The 21,224-nt window shown below is 38.7% G+C and overlaps 2 protein-coding genes across 6 annotated transcripts; one reads left to right on the forward strand and one right to left on the reverse strand.

Moving 5' to 3' along the window:
- Window positions 1–121: 121 nt before the first annotated feature.
- On the reverse strand, window positions 122–5,598 carry kmt5aa (lysine methyltransferase 5Aa). The gene is made up of 7 exons (XM_060896267.1): window positions 5,273–5,598; window positions 3,192–3,342; window positions 2,836–3,067; window positions 2,200–2,287; window positions 1,860–1,919; window positions 1,582–1,772; window positions 122–950 (listed from the first exon to the last, which is right to left on the reverse strand). The coding sequence occupies exons 1-7, from the start codon at window positions 5,279–5,281 to the stop codon at window positions 740–742; spliced, it is 942 nt and encodes a 313-aa protein (XP_060752250.1). The 5' UTR covers window positions 5,282–5,598; the 3' UTR covers window positions 122–739.
- A 1,250-nt stretch (window positions 5,599–6,848) lies between these two features.
- Window positions 6,849–20,947, forward strand: sbno1 (strawberry notch homolog 1 (Drosophila)). Of its 5 annotated transcripts, none has more exons than XM_060895373.1 (33): window positions 6,849–7,185; window positions 8,397–8,513; window positions 8,702–8,803; window positions 8,939–9,281; window positions 10,170–10,208; window positions 10,369–10,469; window positions 10,552–10,648; window positions 10,839–10,999; window positions 11,426–11,559; window positions 11,754–11,844; window positions 11,927–12,088; window positions 12,226–12,361; window positions 12,441–12,546; window positions 12,654–12,807; window positions 12,937–13,119; window positions 13,228–13,325; window positions 14,776–14,921; window positions 15,072–15,266; window positions 15,360–15,539; window positions 16,126–16,298; window positions 16,422–16,553; window positions 16,637–16,772; window positions 16,889–17,001; window positions 17,092–17,163; window positions 17,246–17,345; window positions 17,438–17,512; window positions 17,637–17,783; window positions 17,875–17,969; window positions 18,149–18,235; window positions 18,337–18,474; window positions 18,581–18,657; window positions 18,749–18,942; window positions 19,028–20,947. In XM_060895373.1, the coding sequence occupies exons 2-33, from the start codon at window positions 8,400–8,402 to the stop codon at window positions 19,168–19,170; spliced, it is 4,224 nt and encodes a 1,407-aa protein (XP_060751356.1). In that variant the 5' UTR covers window positions 6,849–7,185; window positions 8,397–8,399; the 3' UTR covers window positions 19,171–20,947. The 5 variants fall into 5 exon arrangements, with proteins under 5 accessions (XP_060751356.1, XP_060751358.1, XP_060751357.1 ...); XM_060895375.1 differs by having other exon boundaries at window positions 10,555–10,648; XM_060895374.1 differs by having other exon boundaries at window positions 6,850–7,185; window positions 8,942–9,281.
- The last annotated feature ends 277 nt before the right edge of the window (window positions 20,948–21,224 follow it).

The raw sequence follows: 21,224 nt of genomic DNA on the forward strand, positions 1-21,224 counted from the left end.
CAAGCGGCTCTGGCTCCGAACCAGCACTCAAACTGCCTCGGTGGAAAAGGGGCAATAGATCAGTGGGTAAATTATAATCTCATCCAGCATAACATCAACATAAAAATGTAGACTACATAAAAACTTTGCATAAAATCATTTTATTAAACTCTCCCATCCCAGCATAGGGAATCAGCTGAATAAATCACACGTGGGTCATTTTATCCCGAACACTCAAAAAGAAGTTCAGATCGATATTTCTTCAAAAATCCATTACATCACGCTCAACATTGTAAAAGGGTAAGACTCCAAATTAAGTCGAGGGTACCTTCCAGTTTTCCTAAGCTTTTAAAACATGGCTCTTCTAAGCATCATTTGCATTCCACAGAATTGTTTTGCACATCATAAATAGTTATTGCTAAGCCACTAACTACTATACATTGGCTTAAGAAAACTCCTTATAAAAATGCAGAAAGTTTGACTATAACTGCATGCTTTGGAAGCACTGCTCTACCAAGTATATAAAATATAAAAAAAGAAAAAGAAATGTCAAAACTAGCATGTCATATAGCAGGATAAATACATTTTTTAAAAGTATCATGTAGGACATGTGGAATATGTACCGTAACCTAAATGTGTTTAAGTCACTGATTAACACACCCAAACAAGTACTACCCCCTAAACATTCTCGGTTTGCTAAGGCAATAATTACATTAAAAACTGGATTTTAAGAAACAAGCTGTTCCCTTCTAGAAATCTTTCAGTGTTTGAGCCACGGGTGAGCGGCTATAGAGGCTTTGCTTCGGTCTCCGTAGTCATACAGCAACTCTTCTCCCTCCTTTATATCTCGAGAGGCCACTAGGATCAGGTGAGGTATTCCATTGATATCATGGAGTTTGGTCTGACAGTTGCCATTCTTGCTGTGATTGATGAGCCTTCCTAAGCGGTCCGTTTCCTTTGTAGCATCCACGCTGTGGTAAAAGCAAAGAGAACACTAAGCAGATGTATGCTTCGATCATGGCAGTGAGGTTTAAATAAATACACGCTCATTTTATTGCTGAGAAAATAGTGACCTCACAACGAGCTGACTCTTTGCTACTTTCTATTTCTATGTTATGTAAAACGCCAGGTGTGATGGTAGTACGATTTAAAGGAAAAATTCATCCTGGAAGACTTCCATATTAAATCTCTCTTTAACCTTGGCTCATCAGTGGTTTATTTAGTAACGATATTTAAACCTTCATCTATTTTCTCTTTGTTTAACAGGTTTCTATTTCACCCACATTAATAGTAGTGGTGGGATTTAGAAAAGGCTTTGTATTCTCGCTACCTAAGGAAATTATGCAACAGAGCTTTAGTTCATTTGTCTGTTCAGCTTGTAGAAGTTGTTAACAACAGATCAGGCTCTAAAGCTTCTATCTGTACAAATACCACCATCATGATGATGTTGTAGATGGCCAACAAGCTGAGCAGAGCCTCTGATGTAACGCAACTTAACCAACTGGTGGTGATAAAACTTTGAAACATCCAGCGTTTGCTCTCTACTATATCGTTAATTTAATCCTGATTGTCATGAAGACTTGGTGTGGTGCCATGACGTACCAATAGGTTTTGGTGAGATGTTGGAAGTAGTACATGTAGCAGCCTGTAGCTGGGTCTTGTGCGTATACAGCCTCCCTTTTTTTGGCGTCGGTTTGCAGCAACAGGTCGCCGTGATATTCCACTACGTACTGCCCTTTCTGGAAGCTATGTGTGGCAAAGACTCCCCTTCCCTTTCCTTCGATATACTTCACCTGTGGACAACAAACGACTGAGTTAGGTTTGATTTGAACATTTGGATGAACGTGAGTTTAACTTGGTTTTAAGTGGCTTATGTTTACAATCATGCCGTCCTCTATCCCGTTTGTGATCAGCTCGTCTAGGTGTTTCTTCTGTTCACACTGTAGACACAAAACAATTGAGAGTGTGTGTAAATACAGATACGGTCCATGATCAAGCAGTTCAGGGGATGGGGAGAGAGGGATAGGGTTGTGGTCCTGTGCTGGACTCTTGAGATTTTTAAAATCAGCATTTTGAAGCTTTCTGCTTCTGGACCAAAGTTTTATCTCCAAATCGGATTTTATTTTACAAACGAATACAATTACTACAATCCTTTATAATAATAATAATAATAATAATAATAATAATAATAATAATAATAATAATAATAATAATAATAACCTTTAATTCAGTTTTGCTCTTACGTGAGCTTCTCCGTATGGGATAGTAATCGGTGACTTTTCGGTTATTGGAATTCTTGCTTTCTGCACTTAAGAGGAAAGAAATGAACATTAATATGGTTGATTCATGAGACAGTGCCCAGTATTACAAAGGAAACACAGTGGCATAATAGACATGTTTTACATTCTCATTTCTTTAAATCACTAAGCTCATTATTTTCAATTAGGGAAATTGGAGTGCCTGTTCTGTCACTATTATTCTACACTGGTGTTCATTCAGACACAGGAGCATTAGTTCTGTCTGCAGTAGGGTGATGAGGTCTGGGATGCAGTCAGTGTTCCAGTTAACCACAAAGGTGTTCAGTGGTGTTGACTCAATTCTCTGCAGTAAATTGAGCAAACCATGCCTTTTTGGAGCTCGCTTTGTGTACAGGATCAGTGTCATGCTCAAACGGGCTTGCACCTCTTCATTCCAAAGAAAAGCAGCCGTACACAAAGAAATCCTATACAACTTTGGTAACAAGTTTGGTAGAAGGCTCGCATATGGGTGTAATGGTCAGGTGTCCACAACCCTTTGGCTATACAGCATACATTAACCAACATTTAGAACATGAAAAAGCCTGAAAACTAAGCTTACACTCTCCCTGTAGACTTCCCCGCTTTGACTCTACGGCAGCCGGCCTTCTTTGGACATGGTGCGCGAGCGTTTTTGACTTCTGTAGTAACTGCACCTGGTGTGGAAAAATGGGCCTGCACGCCTTGCTTCGGTTTGCTCTTTTCCTCTGCCTTGTGTGTTAAAGTGTGGAGGTCTTCATTCACAGCCATTGTGGGGAGAATAAGCTCTCCGTTTACAGTACTGTGTCTTTTGGCTGTGCCGCAAAAGGAACAAGGTTAACAAAACACGTTACAAAAACATCCGTGATTAACGTACACTGAAAGATGTGTTCATGCAAGCTGTATAAAACCTTAAAAACATGTTTTTTCCGTCCTTACAATTATTGTGTGTCTCAGTCTGTGTGCAAAATATCCTTGAGGGTTTCCCCTCTTGGATGACCTGGACAGAGATTTCCTCATGATGATGTGCCTTTGACGGCTGGTGGCTCAAAAAACTGTGAAGTGTAGTACGTCCATTGCATAATACTTCCTGAAAAAGATAATCAGACATGGATTAAGTTTATTTCTAGATTAAATGATTGTACTGCATCGCACTTGTGCCTATTTAGGCAGCTTGAACTAATGTGAACACAGCACTCTGGTGAAAGATAAAGCTAGAGAGAAAACATGTTGGCTCAAGACCCTTTATGTAATCTCCAGCACCTTATTAATTATGAATCACAGAGTCCTGCTCATGACTAAATATTTCTGCATGTTGCTCTGTATATGAGCTTTGGCTAAATGCTGTAAATGGAATTGTCAGTTCGGTTTCAACATGGCTGCGACTCTAGTCACCATCAGTTCACTTATTATAGATAAATGGTGTGGCATGCAGCATCATTAACTGTATAAGTAAGTCTACTTGGGCTGATTCAACAACTTGGGTTGTGCACACAAGAGGGAAAACATTTTAATTTTTTTTTTTGAGGTTGGTGGGGTGTGTGTGTGTGTGTGGGGGGGGGGTGTTGTGTATGTTTAACAAAAACACTATTTAATAATGTATCCTAAACTCCAAAATCAACACAAAATGACAGTTTATTACATGTTAATATTCTTTTTAATATCAACTGTAAATAAGTTTCTTGATTTTGGAAAAATTGTGTTTTAAACATGTATTTTGCTTTGTCTCATTAGACAGCAGATAAAGTTTACCAGAAATCTAAAAAAAAAAAAAAAAAAAAGTAATCATGGAAACAACGTTGTCATGGAAACAACAGACAGAACAGAAACAAAGTCAAAGATGCTGCTTTATATATATATATATATATATATATATATATATATATATATATGATGTTGCTTTATATATAGCATCTTTGAGCATCTTTGACTTTGTTTCTGTTCTGTCCGTTGTTTCCATGACAACGTGATAAGGTTCTCGTTTTTTAAAAGAAAACTTTCCGGTCTAAGCCACGCCCACTTCCGTCTTGGCTCAGAATACAAAAACATAGGGAGCATTTTGATATCTGAGCTGATTCACATAATGCCACACCATGCATTTTTCTTCCAGTAAAAGAAAAATAAGTGTGATGCAGGAAGTTTGGGGTATTAAATATCGTGCAGCTGGACTTCAGGTTATATCTTTACAACCTCACCAGAATATTCAAGGTGGTATAATAAATAAATAAATAAATAAATAAATAAAAATAATGGAAAACAATGGAAGAGAAGTGAAATAATATGAAATTTATAAACCACATGTAAAGTATTATTCATCATACTAACTTGGGTTGTAAATTATATTTTGGGGTAATTAATAAACCTCTGGAAGTATATTAAATGTATTCAGAGACAGTGATAAAATTTATATTACATATATTATATACACAGAGTGATTGTGGGCTTGCTGTAAAACCACGAATTGATGCAGTTGTCTGTAATGAAAAAATATAACATTATATGTATATATATATATATATATATATATATATATATATATATGTATATATATATATATATATATATATATATATATATATATATAAAAAAAACACAATTTTTTTTTTTTTCACAATCACAGAGTGATGTGATTGTGGGCTTGCTGTAAAACCATGAATGGATGCAGTTGTAGTTGTCTGTAAACACAACTACTGGGCCTATAACTGTGCTCACTTATTAATCTGATAACTTTTATATCTGTATCCCTTCATATTAACTAATAACATAACTTAGGACACGATAGATTTGCTGAATATATAGTAATAAATAGCAATAAATAAACAATACTAACGTACTACACACACCGCCATGTAACGCAAACAATACAAAACAATTAGCCAGCTAGTTTGTTTGTTTGCGACACAAGCGCTGTGGCTAACAAGCACGGAAACGTGGCTAACACTTAATAAATGTTACTAAATTTAACAGGGTATTAATCGAATACTAAGTTTGTGTGGTAGGAAATGAAACACATCACCTACCGCGTTCATGTCAGCCGTCTTTATCCAGATGGCTTTCAGTGAGCTTGTGGGTTTTGCGTTAGCAGGCGACTAAATGGCTTATTTTCTAACCACACTTTTCAGCGTCCACACGGTGCAGGACGAAGACATTCCAGTCTTAACTACGACAATTCGTCTCTCCAGGCGCTATAAAATATATATATGAACTTTTTGCTGTTTCATTTGCAAGTACCTCGCCTGAGTCAGTCTTTTACTTCCACGCCGCCATGTTTCTACTTTTTAAGTCATTGATGGGAGGCGACCATGTGAGCGTTTAAATGGACGATCAGGAGGCGCCGCGACATCCATCCCCGACAGGTGGCGCTGTTTAGTCTGTCTTATTGCTTTTATGCTGCCTTCTGCTAAACATTTCCCTCCATTTTCCCCTTATTTGAACTGAATAAACTGAATACACACAAAGAATTGTGGCTTGTAATGTAAAATCTGAAACTGTAGCAGTTCAAAACTCCATAAAAATATAAACATCCGTTTTATTCCCATGTATATTGTCTACCATTTGAGGATTTTTAAATTTTTTTATTAATGTATTCATTAATAATACAAATAATACTATTAATAAAAACACATGAAGCAATGCAATGTGATAACAGTAATAACTACTACAATAACTACCCCTAAATTAACTACCATTATTTTGTGTTTCTTTCAGGATCTGCATGACACAGAATTCAGTAGTAGTAATAATGTATAGACCTAAGTAACATTCTGTATTTACCAGTATTTTTCACCTGGTTGGTTCTTAAAACATTTAATAAAAACAATGTTTAATGCGTTGATGAAATAAGTTTGCATTTCCCAAACATAACCCAGTCTGTTCAAAATAATGATATTTATCTAAAAGTTGAACTACCTGCTTGAATTTCTGGGTGTTTTTTTTGTAAACATGCCAAACAGAGAGAGAATATGTAATATTCTCCAGTAATATGTATTTGTATATGTGTGTGTGTGTATATATATATATATATATATATATATATATACACACACATTTATATATACACACAATGTCAGCCTTAAACGTTTTAAGTGTTATTTATTTACAATCAAGAATCAAGTATAAAAGCACTAGACGGCAATAAATAGTAGTTTGGACATTTTATAGTTGTTTGACTAGTTGGTTTATTTAGTTTAGTTTAGTTGTTATTTATTTATGTATTTATTTATTGCAGTTATATGACTGGACAAAAGAGATAAGAGTTGACAAGATATACCTTTATGAATACCCATAATGCACTTTTTATAATGCACAATTGTAGCACAATTTTAAACACAGAGATACATTACAGTGTTAAATCTGAAGGATGCAAATGTGAAATCAAATTTATTTGAATCGAATAAGCCAATAAATAGTGTTTGGTTCATTTAATATAACGTTTTAATGTAAATAATCTTGTTCGCATAAAAAAAAAAAAAACAACTTTAAACCTTATGACTCAAGGTAGCAGAGGTTCAAATGAGTCACTTCGACCTTATCAACATGGCATTCACAAAGTCATCTGATGTGTCACCGGAGGAAATTATTGCGAAAACGTCACTTCCTTGTGTTGCGACGGCAGGTCACGTGATACGGGTTTAGCGCTCTCCTTCTCTGTCAACTTTTTTGCCTAAAACTACCATTAATATGGCCGATATTAAACATTTAATGCTTAGTTTCGGTGCGTTCTCACTTAATGCACGTTTGTGTGTCGTTGCTAGCGCTACAGCGACGGAAATCTGGCGTCGAAACGTTCTTTCTTTCTGTTCGAAAATCACGTGACCTCCACGCGATTCTTGCCGTTCTGTAAAGATGGCGGCTGACGGTTAGAAAACAAGCGAAGCGAAGGGGCAACATCCTTCAAACCGCCGCGACACTCGAGGTCTCTGGAAATCGTGGTGTAAGTGCATTTTGGCAGCGTTTGGCTTCACCAACGTTGCGTATTTTCTCCGCAAATCTCTATTTTTCCTTTTTTTCCTTCCAGAAAAATGTCATTATGAAGTACAAAGCCGTATTTTCCTCTTAACGTAAACGACTGGTCGGACAGACAGCTCGACAACTTGCTGGGTGACAGAGCACGAGAGTGTTTTGCTAACCACGTAGCAACATTAGCATAACCTTACTTCATGTTGGTGTCCGTGTATTTTCTACGAATTAGATTCCCCCCCCCTCCCCCCAGTTGAATCGATGTTAACGAGTTATTAGAAATTCGAATCAGGACGTCTTTCAAAGTTTACGTGCAGGAGGTCGCCAGTGTAATGAATGTTAGCAAGCTAGCGCATGAACTTCAGAACTCGAGGCTTGGCTACTTTCGTTACAAGTCCGTGTTGGATCGCTGGAGTCGTCTTGTTAGGAAATAAAAACCAGCACTGCTAATATTATTTATTAATCTGTCGTATACTTAACCGAATATGACTTAAAATGTTAAAATGAAAGTGTCTGTTTTGGGTTAGCTTACGTTTCTCCAGCGTTTACGGTTACTAGCGCAATCGGGTATAATTTAGCTAGCTAGCTATTATTTTGGTTTTGGTTTGTTCGTTTAACGCGTGTCTAGAAGAACACAGTGACAATATAAATGTAACTTAGAGAGTGATTGCGCATGGTTAGTCGCGTTGCTGGCTATATAATGCCTGTATCGTTGTATTAATAATGTACACAACCTTTTAACCGGTTGCCGTGTGGCTTGGTGTCCCAAAAAGCTCAGTCAGACCAGGAAGTAGTTGCTTAGCTGGATGAGTTTGATCAAACACGTGCAAAGGTGCGTGCTATGGTTAAGCTGTATTGTTTCTGTGAGCCTGTTACTAGAAGGTTTATGTTATATTGACATAATGCACCAGAAAACGTTCTGATGGAGCAGCAACGCATTTCTCGTATCTGTCATTTTGTCATAGCAACAAAACCCGTGTGTAAAGGCTAAGGACCGTGTGTGTGTGTTGTGGAACATTATTTGTGCGGTCCATAGTAACTAACCTTGTCTATTTGCATTTACAACAACTAACCTCATGTCCAGTGTGAAACTTTTTGAGAAAGTAGAGTTTAGATATTTAAAACACTTAAACTATTACTGATCTGTGTGTATATATATATATATATATAATTTTTTTTTTCTAGACGATGGATCCAGGACAAGATTTGCTTCTTGCAGCCCTGAGCGAAAGTGGAATCTGCCCAAATGACCTTTTTGACATTGATTCTCAGGACACTGCTCAGTCCCCTGCCTCTCAACAGGTAAACAATTCCGTTTAGCGCACTTCTTCTGTTGGTCATGAGATTATTTGGGTGTAGGTTTGTGTGCATGTGTGTTTTGTAGGACATGTGGGTGAGTTTGAATTTAACATCATTGGAATATAAGATGATAAAATGATGGGTATGTTTGTTGTTGTTTTTTTTTTTTTTTTTGGCTTTGTGTCTTTTAGTCAGTTTCAAAGAATGTCCTTGACATTGGTCTTGGTAGTGAAGCAGCTGGAATTGTTGGAATTGAACCTGCTGTGCCACCCACACCTACAGTCACAATCCGAGTATGTCCTTGATTTTTCTTGCAAATAATAATTTCTAAAATCCTGTATGTGATCACTTTTTACAGCATTTACAGATTCTGTTGCCACAGTGTTACTAAATTGCCCACACTTGTTCCCCCCCACCCCTCCTTAAAGCAGAAGCCTCAGCCCTCAACCACCACATTCGTCTTAAATCAACTGAATCAACTGCCATCACTAGGGACCATCGTGGTCACAAAACCCTCAGTGGGGACCTCCTCCAGACAGACCATCACAGTAACCAAGGTGGTTCAGACATCAGCAGCAGCAGCTCAGCGAAGCTCGTCATCGTCCTCCACTACTGCTACCGTTTGCAGTGTGGTCCCATCGACTCGTGAGCAGATTAAGCTGAAAGACCTTCTCCGGACTAGCGGTGCGAAGACAAACAGCCTCGGTGAACTTATGAAGCTGAAGCCTCCACCCGATATTGCGCAGCCTGTTGCTACAGCCACAGGCACGAGTGAGTACTTCTGTGCATGTGGTATTTTATAAAAATAAAAGCACATAAACATATATAATATATTATGTATGTTAAATATAAAATAGTGGGTAGCAGCAGAGAATAAAGTCTGACCCAAAGTCACAGTCATGTAACTTCTGTTTACTACATGCAGTCAACTTGCAGTTAAGTCTGATTAAAAAAAAAAAAAAATTAGACAGACTTGAATAATATATTTTTTAGGAATAATTCAAGAACAGAACACCAAATTTCTTGGCTGAAATCTTGGACGACGACTTGCTGAGACGTTGCTTGCAGAAACCTCTTTGGGATGCTGTTCTACTTTGTTAGATAACCTTGTCAGTTTCCAGGCAACTAAAACATAGTACTGGGCAGCACATTGGAGATTTACGTGCCCAGTGGGCTGGCTCATGACTTTATCATTTGTCCACATGAAGAGTGAAATAGGGAAACGCTGTGTTGTGCAGTATTTTGATTTAGAGAGCAGCACAATCTCAGCACTTTTTTTTTTACTTCCATACAAGTACTCTGCATGAAGCTCACTGGGAGAAAATATATATAAAAATTTTTTTTACTCGTTTCGGGTAATGTTCACACAAGTCAGTTCTATGTAAAAAATCTACTAAGTACAAGTGTACTTGCACTGTACATGCTGTGTTCTAGTCAAAAAAGACTCACAATTTGAGTTGGTTTAAAACAAACCTTCATGATATACCACATATCGTAGCACCCACGTACTTTTTAAATGTATTTAGTGAACGGAATCATTTTGGTGCACACCCTTGCTACTTAAATTCCTGTATAAATTGTCAAAGTTCGTGTGTACTATTTGAGAAATTCTCCTGGTCTGATTGTTGCCATATTACTGATGATGCTCTTCCATTTCAGAGATTATTTTGCTCTCCACAAAGTTGATGAATAAACCAGGTAGGCGTAGGGCTATAAAAAAAAAAAAAGGTTCACATTATTTACTGTGTGTTCACAGCTGTGGTGGGGATCACTCTTGGTGTAGTTGTGTCCAGCCATGGAAAATATCTAAAGTCCTCTGATTTCCCATTTAAGCATTGTTGTTCTTTGATTCTTACAGTGGAGGTAAACAATGGTGTGAAGAAAGAGGTGTCGAGCAAAGACGTCGCCAGAATCTGGGCCAATGAAGAAATCAAAATGCGGAGCTTCTCCCCTGTAAATGTGAGGTTTTTAAATGCAGTGGTCTATGTGCTCAATTTGCCTTGGGTTTGTTCCCAGATTAATTTGTATGTTTTGTTTTAAGAAGTTACCTGGAATGAAGGAGGAGGAGGAGCCTGAGGAAGAAGAGGAGGAGGAGTTGGGTCACGCAGAAACGTATGCTGAATACATGCCAATGAAATGTAAGTAGGAGCAGCACAAGGAAAGACACACAGGTGAACACTGCTGCACACGTCGAGATAAATTAAATAGATTGTAAGCACCTCGGCTTTAGATTTCTGTCCGAGTGGGTTGTGTGTGGTGCTGACGTGTTGCCGTATCTTGTTTATCTTGCAGAAAGCCTTTATCAAAATTCTTTTTGTTCACTCCTAGTGAAAATCGGAGAGCGACATCCCGATCCTGTGGTAGAGACCAGCTCCCTCTCAAGTGTCAGCCCTCCTAACGTGTGGTACAGACTTTCCATTCCAGAGGAGACAATCGACAGAGGCTGGCTATCTGCTCTTCAGCTTGAAGCCATTACATATGCTTGTCAGGTTTGTATTCGCAAACTCGTGGGTGAAATATTTATTCTACAGTCGTCAGGGTTTGCGTCACAAAAAAGCCGACTAGACTCGGAATCCAGTACTTGTCTAAATTAGGCCTACTGGTCGACCTGGTAAACAATTGAGTTGCCCCGTGCTTTGGGCGTGGTGTGAATTTTGATAATGCAGATCTAATGTGAAATGTTATTAGGTACTATGGGCTGTTTTGAGTGTGATTATTTGCAAGTTGGTGTGGGCTTGAGTGAAACCAGGCAGATGGCTGTATTTGGCAGGCATGCTTTGAGTTTTACATGCAATTTAATCTGTAGTGGAGCAAACGTATTTAACATGGATTTATATTTGTTTTATAAGCACAGCCGTTTATCGTGCCAAGGAACAGTTATAGAAACTTAAATGTTCTCTGTCGCGACTTTACAGCAACATGAGACATTCCTTCCAAATGGAGACAGAGCAGCTTACCTGATCGGTGATGGTGCTGGAGTTGGAAAGGGAAGAACTATTGCTGGAATCATATATGAAAATTACCTTCTGGGCAGGAAAAGGTCCCTCTGGTAATGTAACCCCTGACTCTTTTGACCTCTGTAAAGGCTACGTTAATGACAATAGTAGATCTTGGGGCACCTGATGTGTATGACAGATTTTTTTTATTTTAAAATGCTTAAATGTGATCCATCTGTATCAATATGGATACTTCATTATGGGAGAGTTTCCTCAAGGCTTTTTATTTCCTTATTTTACTTTCCAGGTTTAGTGTCTCGAATGACTTGAAGTACGATGCCGAGAGGGACTTGAGAGATATCGGTGCAAAGAACATCCAGGTCCATTCTTTAAACAAGGTACCGAAAGCGTTTGATCTGTAACATTTGCTTCTCTTCATTTTTAATGTGAAACTTGAATCATTTTTGGTTCTGCCCCAAGTTCAAATATGGAAAAATCTCCTCAAAACACAACGGGAGCGTGAAGAAAGGTGTGATCTTTGCTACCTATTCGTCCCTGATTGGAGAAAGCCAAACCGGTGGAAAGTATAAGACAAGATTCAAACAATTACTCCACTGGTGTGGGGATGATTTTGATGGTGTGGTATCCTTTCACTGATAATGTGATTTGCTGTTTTTTGGTTGTTTTTTTTTTTAATAGATGGAAAAAAAAAAAGTTCTCATCACATCAGTGAACTTTTAAATACTGTTCAGTTGCTTTTCTTAACTGAGTCTTTTCAGATAATATTTGACGAATGTCACAAAGCCAAAAATGTTTGCCCAATTGGGTCTTCGAAACCCACAAAGACTGGACTGGCTGTTCTCGAGCTCCAGAACAAACTACCAAAAGCGCGTGTGGTCTATGCCAGCGCTACAGGTTTGTGCCCAAAGAAGTCCTCTCTGTATTTAAACCTAAATGTGGATTTGGCTGTGTTCTCATTTATTGTTTTGTGTAGGAGCTTCTGAGCCTCGGAACATGGCTTACATGAATCGTCTTGGGATCTGGGGGGAAGGAACGCCTTTTAAAGAATTTTCAAATTTTATTCAAGCTGTTGAAAGAAGGTCAGTTCTTTCGGTCTGGATAATGTGGCTTTCTGTATTTTCGATATCTATCTTGTTTTTTTTTTTCTTTCTTTTCTTAATGTTTTCTTTGTGTTGGATTTTTTAAGAGGTGTTGGTGCCATGGAAATTGTTGCCATGGATATGAAGTTGAGAGGAATGTACATTGCTCGGCAGCTGAGTTTCCAGGGTGTGACATTCAAGATTGAAGAAGTTCCTCTGACAAACAACTACATCAAAATGTATAACAAGTCTGTCCGCCTGGTATGTACACCAGCGTGTCCGATTTTGGTCCTTTGGAAATATTACTATGGAAGAAAACGTTTGTGTTTTCAAGTTATTTTTTGAGTGACTTCTTTTTTTTTTCCACCCCCTGTAATGTTGTCGTTTCAGTGGGTGAGCGCACGGGAGAAATTCCAACAAGCAGCTAACTTGATGGACGCCGAACAGCGCATGAAAAAGTCAATGTGGGGACAATTCTGGTCCGCGCACCAGAGGTTCTTTAAGTACCTGTGTATCGCTTCAAAGGTGCGCCGAGTGGTGCAGCTTGCGCGAGAGGAAGTTAAGAATGGAAAGGTTAGGCTTGATGTTTTGTTCGTTCAGGTGTAAAACCAATCAACGAGTCAGCCATAATGTTTTATCAAGGCTCCCAAATTTATTTATTTGTTTTTTCTTTTTCTTTAGTGTGTGGTCATTGGCCTGCAGTCAACTGGTGAAGCTCGAACACTTGAGGCCTTGGAGGAAGGTGGAGGCGAACTCAATGATTTTGTCTCTACTGCAAAGTGAGTCTTTAACCTCTTTTAAATATTCACACAAAGCTAGAACCAGAAAAGGGAAGATTGTGTGCTACTTCCTCTTGCCATTTTTACTTGGGAAAATACTTGTTACAAAGGTTGGGGAAACTCCTGTGTCTGGGGAATGCTCATGTCCTGTTTTGTGTTGCAAGTTAGAATACCTTGTGTCGAATTTTCACAAATTGAAAACATGAATTCTCATCCTGCGGACTGCGGCAGCAAGTAGCGTTGCTGCCTCGCAGCACCCGACTCCTTGGTGGGAGAACCTCCGTATTAGCTGTGACCCTGGCCTGGGTGAAGTACTTACTAAAAAGAGGAATGAAATCCTAGCACATTCAGCACAGGAAACTTTTCGTGACACCTTTGTGTTTGTAGCGCTACACACGCTGGTTTACGGATTTATTAAGTAAACTTGGCTCATAGCATCTTGAGCTGATTTTGTCCATCGGAAGCATCTCATAGAAATGACTTCAGAAATGATTGTTCAATGAATTCAGGGACGGCGTGAACTAGTTAAACATTGTAAATGTTTGAGGAACGTTCGGTGATGATGCATAAGTGACACAGTGTCTAAGAGTGCAAATAAACTGTAGCTAAGAAAAGATTAACTCTGTCCGTAGAAATGTATTTTGGCAGTTACAGTGTATGCCATGATGTTCAGATGTACTGATAGCTGGAATGTGTGTTTGGAAAAGGTTCGATCGGCTTTTGAAATAACCACGAATACAAAATATCAAACGGCCAAATGCAATGCAACACATCATTGTGCTTATATGATCGTTAAACAACCTGCCCGTCAACACAACACATTGTAAGTACTGTCAACGTATGAATGGGGTACCTTTGGTGACTAGTAACAAACTTTTGCTGCTTAAAAATTAATCACATTGACCATAAGCGCAGCCTTCTTATTGTCTATAAGTCAGAACTCGTATAGATGGTCAGCATGAAGTGACAATTACTTATATATATATATATTGTGAGCTGTCGGGTTGCTCTGTGGTCGCTCTGAACACAGCTATACTTTTCTGCCGTCATAGAAATGCTACAGCTGAATAATGATTTCCTTTGTTGTAACATTGGAGAAGTTCTTTTTGTGGTTTTACACGATTGTAGCTCTTTTGTAACCGAAGTGGACAAGTATGTTCTCAGATTCTCAATGCTAACGTGATGCACGCGTGTAAATGCTGCACACCAGTATGGTGTACGTCATGTAGCGTGTCTAATATACTGACAGTACTGCATGGAATTTCACTGTTTAAAAAACAGCTTCTTAACGTGTGTAGATATGTAAAATAAAAAGTTGTTAAAATAAAATGGAAAAATAAATTCTATTGGGGAGAGAAATAAATTGGACATTTTTAAAATCTCTGAAATCCCTTTTGTTTCAGTGAGGATTATAATAACAAGGTTTCTTTTAATAATTTTTATCCTGAAGGGGTGTCCTGCAGTCACTGGTGGAGAAGCACTTCCCTGCTCCAGACAGACAGAAGCTCTTCAGCTTGCTGGGTATTGATCTATCAGCAAAGAAAACACCTTCACCAGCAGAAACCAAGGAGGAGCAGAAGGGAAAAAAGAGAAAAGGTAACACATCTGTGTACACTGACTCCCCTCCAGACAAACCTTTACGGTTTCTTACCTCATTATTTGTATAAGGTATCTAAGTGGAAATGCTGTTAACACTTTCAATTTTTTGCTCTGAATACATATTTATTCCTAATGTTACCTCTGCAGGTGCAGAAGTTAAAAAAGGAGCAAAGAAGTCCCGGAAATCTGGAGGGCTTTCAGGCAGCAGTTCGGATGAGAGCAATTCAGAAGTCTCGGACAAAGACGACAGCGACGATAGCTTTAACTCCGTCAGCTCAGGAGATGAGGACGAAGATGATTTCAACCCCTTCAAGGATGATTCTAGTGAGGATGATGAAGATGGTAGGTACCAGGGTGCGGATTCTTTAAACGAGCATTTTAAAGTGAACTGTGAGTGCTTACTATTGTAACGTGTGTTCATATTTTTGCCTGTAGATCCTTGGCTAATCCGTAAAGACTCTAAAAAGAGCAAGGAAAAGAAGAACAAGAAGAAGAAAAAAAGCATAGACCCAGATTCCATTCATAGTGCCTTGTTAGCCTCTGGGCTTGGTTCGACCAGGCCTGCTTTCACAACACCTGTTGTAAAACCCACATCAAACAACATTGTTGCTCCTGGTGGGTGGTTAGAAAATGCATCTTGTTGCTCCGTTTTTAATTTTTAATCTTGTGTATTTTTTTTTCCTATACTCTAAAATATTTTAAGACGTTTTTTATGCATGCAAAAAAATTTTCAACTCTGTTTCCATATAAAAAAAAAACAAAATGTGTTTTTTATTTATTTATTCGACATACAATTTGAGTGCTGTTAAGACAAGGTTCAGAAAAACAGCAGGGGTTGAAAATAAAAGTGAGGAAGAAAACATTGCAGTGAATCATACATACATGTCAGAGGGTTGTTTTTATAATGTTTAACTTGACACGTTTCCTGTGACTCATTCTTCAAATGTATGCACTACACAGCATGTATAAAGCAGTTGTATAATACTCCGGTAGAGAACATGGCTAGTGAATAGGAAGTGCTAAGAAGCTTAGTGTTTGAATGGAAAGAAAAAAATGTAAAAATTCCTGGGTGAAGAGTCATCGATGTTGAGGCGTGCGTAATGCATATCATTTTGACACTTTTTAAAACCAAGCAAGGACTTAAACCATGCTGGAGTATTTTACTGAGGCTTGCGTTTGACCTGGTGTCATTTTCTCCCAGCTAAAAGTGAGCCTGAAGAAAGTAGCTGTGTGACCAGTAATGATGCAGTGGAGGATGCTCAGCAGATGAAGAGGGAGCTGTTAGAACAGCTGGAGAAACTGGCTGAGGATCTGCCACCAAACACACTAGATGAGCTTATTGATGAGCTGGGAGGCCCTGAAAATGTGGCAGAGGCAAGTGTTCACAGCGATGTGGTATCGCTGTAATGCAGAATTTTTTTAAAAAGGAACGATTTTTTTTGACATTCAGTAGTATTGGACCTTTTGTGTAATTTACACAATTTGTGTGTTTTGTAGATGACTGGTCGCAAAGGCAGAGTAGTCAGCAACGATGATGGCAGCATCTCCTACGAATCAAGATCAGAACTGGACGTTCCTGTAGAAATCCTGAACCTCACCGAGAAGCAGAGGTTCATGGATGGAGAGAAGGTACGTTTTTAAAATATTCCCTCATTTCAAATTGTTCCTAGAATCATTAAATGCGTTGGTGCTAAAGTCTCTTTTGTTTTCAGAACATTTCTATAATCTCCGAAGCAGCTAGCTCTGGTATTTCGCTGCAAGCAGACCGTCGAGTGAAGAACCAGAGGAGAAGGGTGCACATGACTTTAGAGCTGCCATGGAGTGCAGACCGGGCTATTCAGCAATTCGGTCAGTACTTTGCAATCTGGTTTGTTTTAGGAGATAAATGTATAAGAATCTACTGCACACCTTTCTTTCTAATAGCTGTGGAGTTAAAATTTGATTAATTTGTATGAACCTTGCAGGCAGAACACACAGATCTAACCAGGTCACTGCTCCCGAGTACGTGTTCCTGATATCCGAACTTGCTGGAGAACAAAGATTTGCCTCCATTGTTGCCAAAAGACTAGAGAGCTTGGTGAGTGCCTATCATTTATTTTATAGTATTCATTCAAAGAAGAAAAAAAAAAATCAGTCAACAAATAACTAATTGTCTGCTTTTTCATAGGGTGCTTTAACACATGGAGACCGAAGAGCAACCGAAACAAGGGACCTCAGTCGATTCAACTTTGACAACAAAGTAAGAGCTCATTTACCTTACAAATATTTTGAATCTAATTAAATAAAATAGAATTATTAAAAATGTTATTCTTGTTTTATAGTATGGCAGAAACGCTCTTGAGATTGTTATGAAGTCCATTGTCAATTTGGATGCACCCTTGGTCTCTCCACCGTCTTATTTCGAAGGGGATTTCTTTAAAGGTAAATAGCCTTTTGTTTTAAGTAATTGGAAGACTAGGCTAAGCCTTTAAGCCCAAGCGGGTTTGGAATTGAACTCGTTTGAATGTCCACAGAAATCCGCAATGGTTTAATTGGTGTCGGGCTGATTAATGTGGAGGATAGGTCTGGTGTTCTTTCATTGGATAAGGGTAAGTTTGAGTGTTTATTTGATATATATATATATATATACATGTATACACACACACGCACACATACAAATCCAGCATTATATACATTGTACGTTTAGTAAAACTGCATTATTTATTTAAAAAGACTACAACAACATCGGAAAATTCTTAAACCGGATCCTTGGCATGGAGGTCCAGCAGCAGAATGCCCTCTTCCAGTATTTCTCTGACACGTTGAATGCTGTCATTCAGAATGCTAAAAAGAATGGGAGATACGACATGGGAATTCTGGGTAAGTAAAAAGAATTCAAAAATCCTTTTTTGAGGGGATGTTTGATTTGACAAAATATTAAGGCTTTTATTTCTGAAACCCTTCTTTGCAGATTTGGGCTCTGGGGATGAGAAGGTTAAAAAGATCGACGCGAAAAAATTCTTGACGCCAGGTTACTCCACATCAGGCCACGTTGAACTTTATACAGTAAGGGTGTATACACACATTATAAATATCATTTAGTAGCCTCGCAGATTTACAGTGTTCAGAAACTCCAAACTAAGCCCTTCACGAAAACGCTCTTCACATCATACACCTTTGGAGATGATGCGCATTTGGCTGATTTACCTGTAAGATGATGATAACAAGGGTGTTCTGTCCATCAGGTTAGTGTGGAGAGGGGTATGTCATGGGAGGATGCTACACACATCTGGGCAGAACAGAGCGGACCAGACGATGGCTTCTACGTGCAGGTGAGTGCAGTGGTATCACTCGAAGATTTCACTCACTCGCTCACCCACCCATTTGATGCATATACAAGTTCTTATACACTGAATTGTTTTGATGTAACTAGGTACGGAATAACAAGAAAATAGCTATCATGGTCAAAGAAGTCAACACCAAAAAGAGACTCTTCATGGTCTACAGACCAAATACAGGAAAACAGCTCAAACTGGAGACGCACACAGATATACGCAAGCGATGCAAAAAGGTAACGTCTCCTGCCAATTCATGTATCAAAACATTTGCAAACAATTTTTGGCACAAAAGACTGTTGGCATGCTTGTTAATTTTTTTTTTCTTCTTCTAATAAATAGGTTCTTTCAGATGAGGCTAAGCAATGCTGGGTCGATCAGTACAAATCTTCAGCGGATGTTTGCTCTCATGCCTATTGGTGAGTAACTTTTACCCTCGGACTATTTTTTATTTTATTTATTTATTTATTTAGGTAATCAGTGTATTAACAAGATCTGGCTTTTATACAGGCGAGGGAACTGTAAGAAGACATCAGTGGGGCTGCAGTGTGAAATAGGGTTGCGTTGCCGGACGTACTACGTCCTATGTGGCTCCGTCCTCAGTGTGTGGACCAAAGTAGAGGGTGTCTTAGCCTCTGTCAGCGGAAGCAACATGAAGATGCAGATTGTCCGTTTGAGAACTGAGGATGGACAGCGAATAGTAGGTGAGTAAGCTAGACATTTTGTAATCCCAACATCCTTTTGAGCCCCATGAAGAGATGCTAATACTTTATTTTTTTGGCCGCCCAGGTCTGATCATTCCAGCAAACTGCGTGGCTCCCCTCACCAACATCCTGTCTACATCAGACCAATCGCAGCAGCTGGCTGTGCAGCAGCAGCAGATGTGGCAGCAGCTGCACCCACAGAGTCTCAGCCACTCGTTCAACACATAGCAAAACCCAGTGGGCCAATGGCAAACACGGGACCCCAGCACTGCATCACGAGCCTTCTTCTTTGCCATCATGCTAAGAGGAAGACTGCCTTTTTGTGGATAGAGGCTCGCTGGACTACTGATTCAAAAGCTGTAAAGCCTCCCATGTTAAAGAGGAAGTAGTGTGAGGATGGGTTGGGAGAGTAGAATATTGTTCAGGCTGCTTGCTTTTTTTTTTTTCTTTCTCCTTTGCCGGTGTTCAACCCCTTATTCGTTAAAGCTGCAAAGTCACCCATATTTGTTTTTATACAGGTCAGCCCTCAGGGGTTCAACGTCTCCCAAGTTCTCTTTCAGGCCTCAATACAAAAAGCATGCTTTGACTTGATTTTGGATGCCATACCACCTGGCCATTGACCAAATCTATTCCATCATTTTTGCACTGAAATAAACTGTTTGGTCAAAGATATCCAGTTATTCCTCCGTAATTGTAATCGATAAGCTAAGTTTTGTTGACTGTTTGCTTTAGTTCTGCACTGGCGCAATGAGCATTATGTAGGTAAGTAACGGAAATGTATTCCAAGGCATCTTGAAAAGAATTTGAGTGATAAAGGCATTACATTCATAGCTCCAGTACAAAACCAGCTGAAAGCATCTTTAGCTGATGAGATACAGTTGGGTTAAAAAAAAATGTATGCATGGCCAAACTTTGTCTTTGAGACATAAGTATAGTGTGCACTAATATTATTTTTTTTTCCCAGTAGAAACGTTATTTCTTTCTTCGTTATTACTACAGAAACTACAGTCCTACAGAAACTAATTTCCACAGATATTTTAGTACAGAACAGGAAGTAGCTGTACATTCTGTGATAACAGTAAGCTTGCCCATCAGACATTTATCATTTTTTTTTTTAGTTAGAGATACATTTTTACAAGAACAGAATTGCACAATGGTCGACTGCATGGTAGGATCCTGTGGGAGCTGCTTTTCTGCACTGTTAACCCACTCTGACATTCTGTAGCATGCTTACCGCTACCTACTGCAAACTTCTGTGAAGAGATTTGTTGAATGTCATAGTGCAAAGATGGTGGAATACCCCTGTAAATATCGAACAAGATCTCGATCAAGTAATGCTCTCCTAGGGAAAGCGCTGGCTCTTCAATGGATAACACATTTATTAAATTATAATGCCTAACCCAAAAGACTCGTCTGGTCTGGGCGCATTGAGAACTGACGCCGCATGGTCGAATGGATAACTAGCTTCTTTATTTTGTCTATGAAAGAAGTCAGTCTGAGGGGGGTCAGTTTTTTCCTTCTTTTTCTCCTTTGCCCTGTTTTTGTATATTTAATTACAAGATGATTGACTGAACATTGTTATAAACTGGAATCCGCTTATCGTTAAGCTACATCGACATTGACCAGCTTTTAATCAGCACATTTCCTGCTTCTTGCTTTTAATATTTGCTGTCACACGGAACATTTAACGTGCTAGGGTGGAAGGACTGTAATGCCTTTTCCCACCACCTCATAATTCAGTGTATAATGTTCACCAGGTGCAAAATGCTTCTCCAATATTTGTGTATAATTGCATATCTGAAATTATGTTCTGCTTATGCTATAGATGTTGGCACACTTTAGGGACGATGCCATTTCAGCCTTGCACGAGTTGCACCACTGTCCGATCACTCACTTGTACATTTAAAACAAACAAAAAAAAATTCATCAACCCTATGAACATTGAGCTGAGTGCAAGATATCTACCTCTTGCATATGACCAATAAATCTTGTGGATACCCTTGAAGTGAGGTCATTTATTTATTTGTTTGTTTGGTTTTTACTTTCTGAATGAATTTTATCTCAAATATCTAAGTTGTAGATATACATATGGCTTTATTTTTTTTGCATGTGGGAAGTTGATTACAGACCTACAAGCCTTATAACCCTAGACTGTGATTTACTTAACCACAGAAACATGCCTTAGAAAGGAGATCTTTGCCTAAATAAGTAATAAAAAAAAATGAAGGAAGTGATGTGAGACTGTATTTAAGATGAACAAACCGATGGAAAACTCATTAAAG

This window comes from Tachysurus vachellii, chromosome 20 (assembly GCF_030014155.1).
Source record: "Tachysurus vachellii isolate PV-2020 chromosome 20, HZAU_Pvac_v1, whole genome shotgun sequence".
Taxonomy (NCBI): Eukaryota; Metazoa; Chordata; class Actinopteri; order Siluriformes; family Bagridae; genus Tachysurus; species Tachysurus vachellii.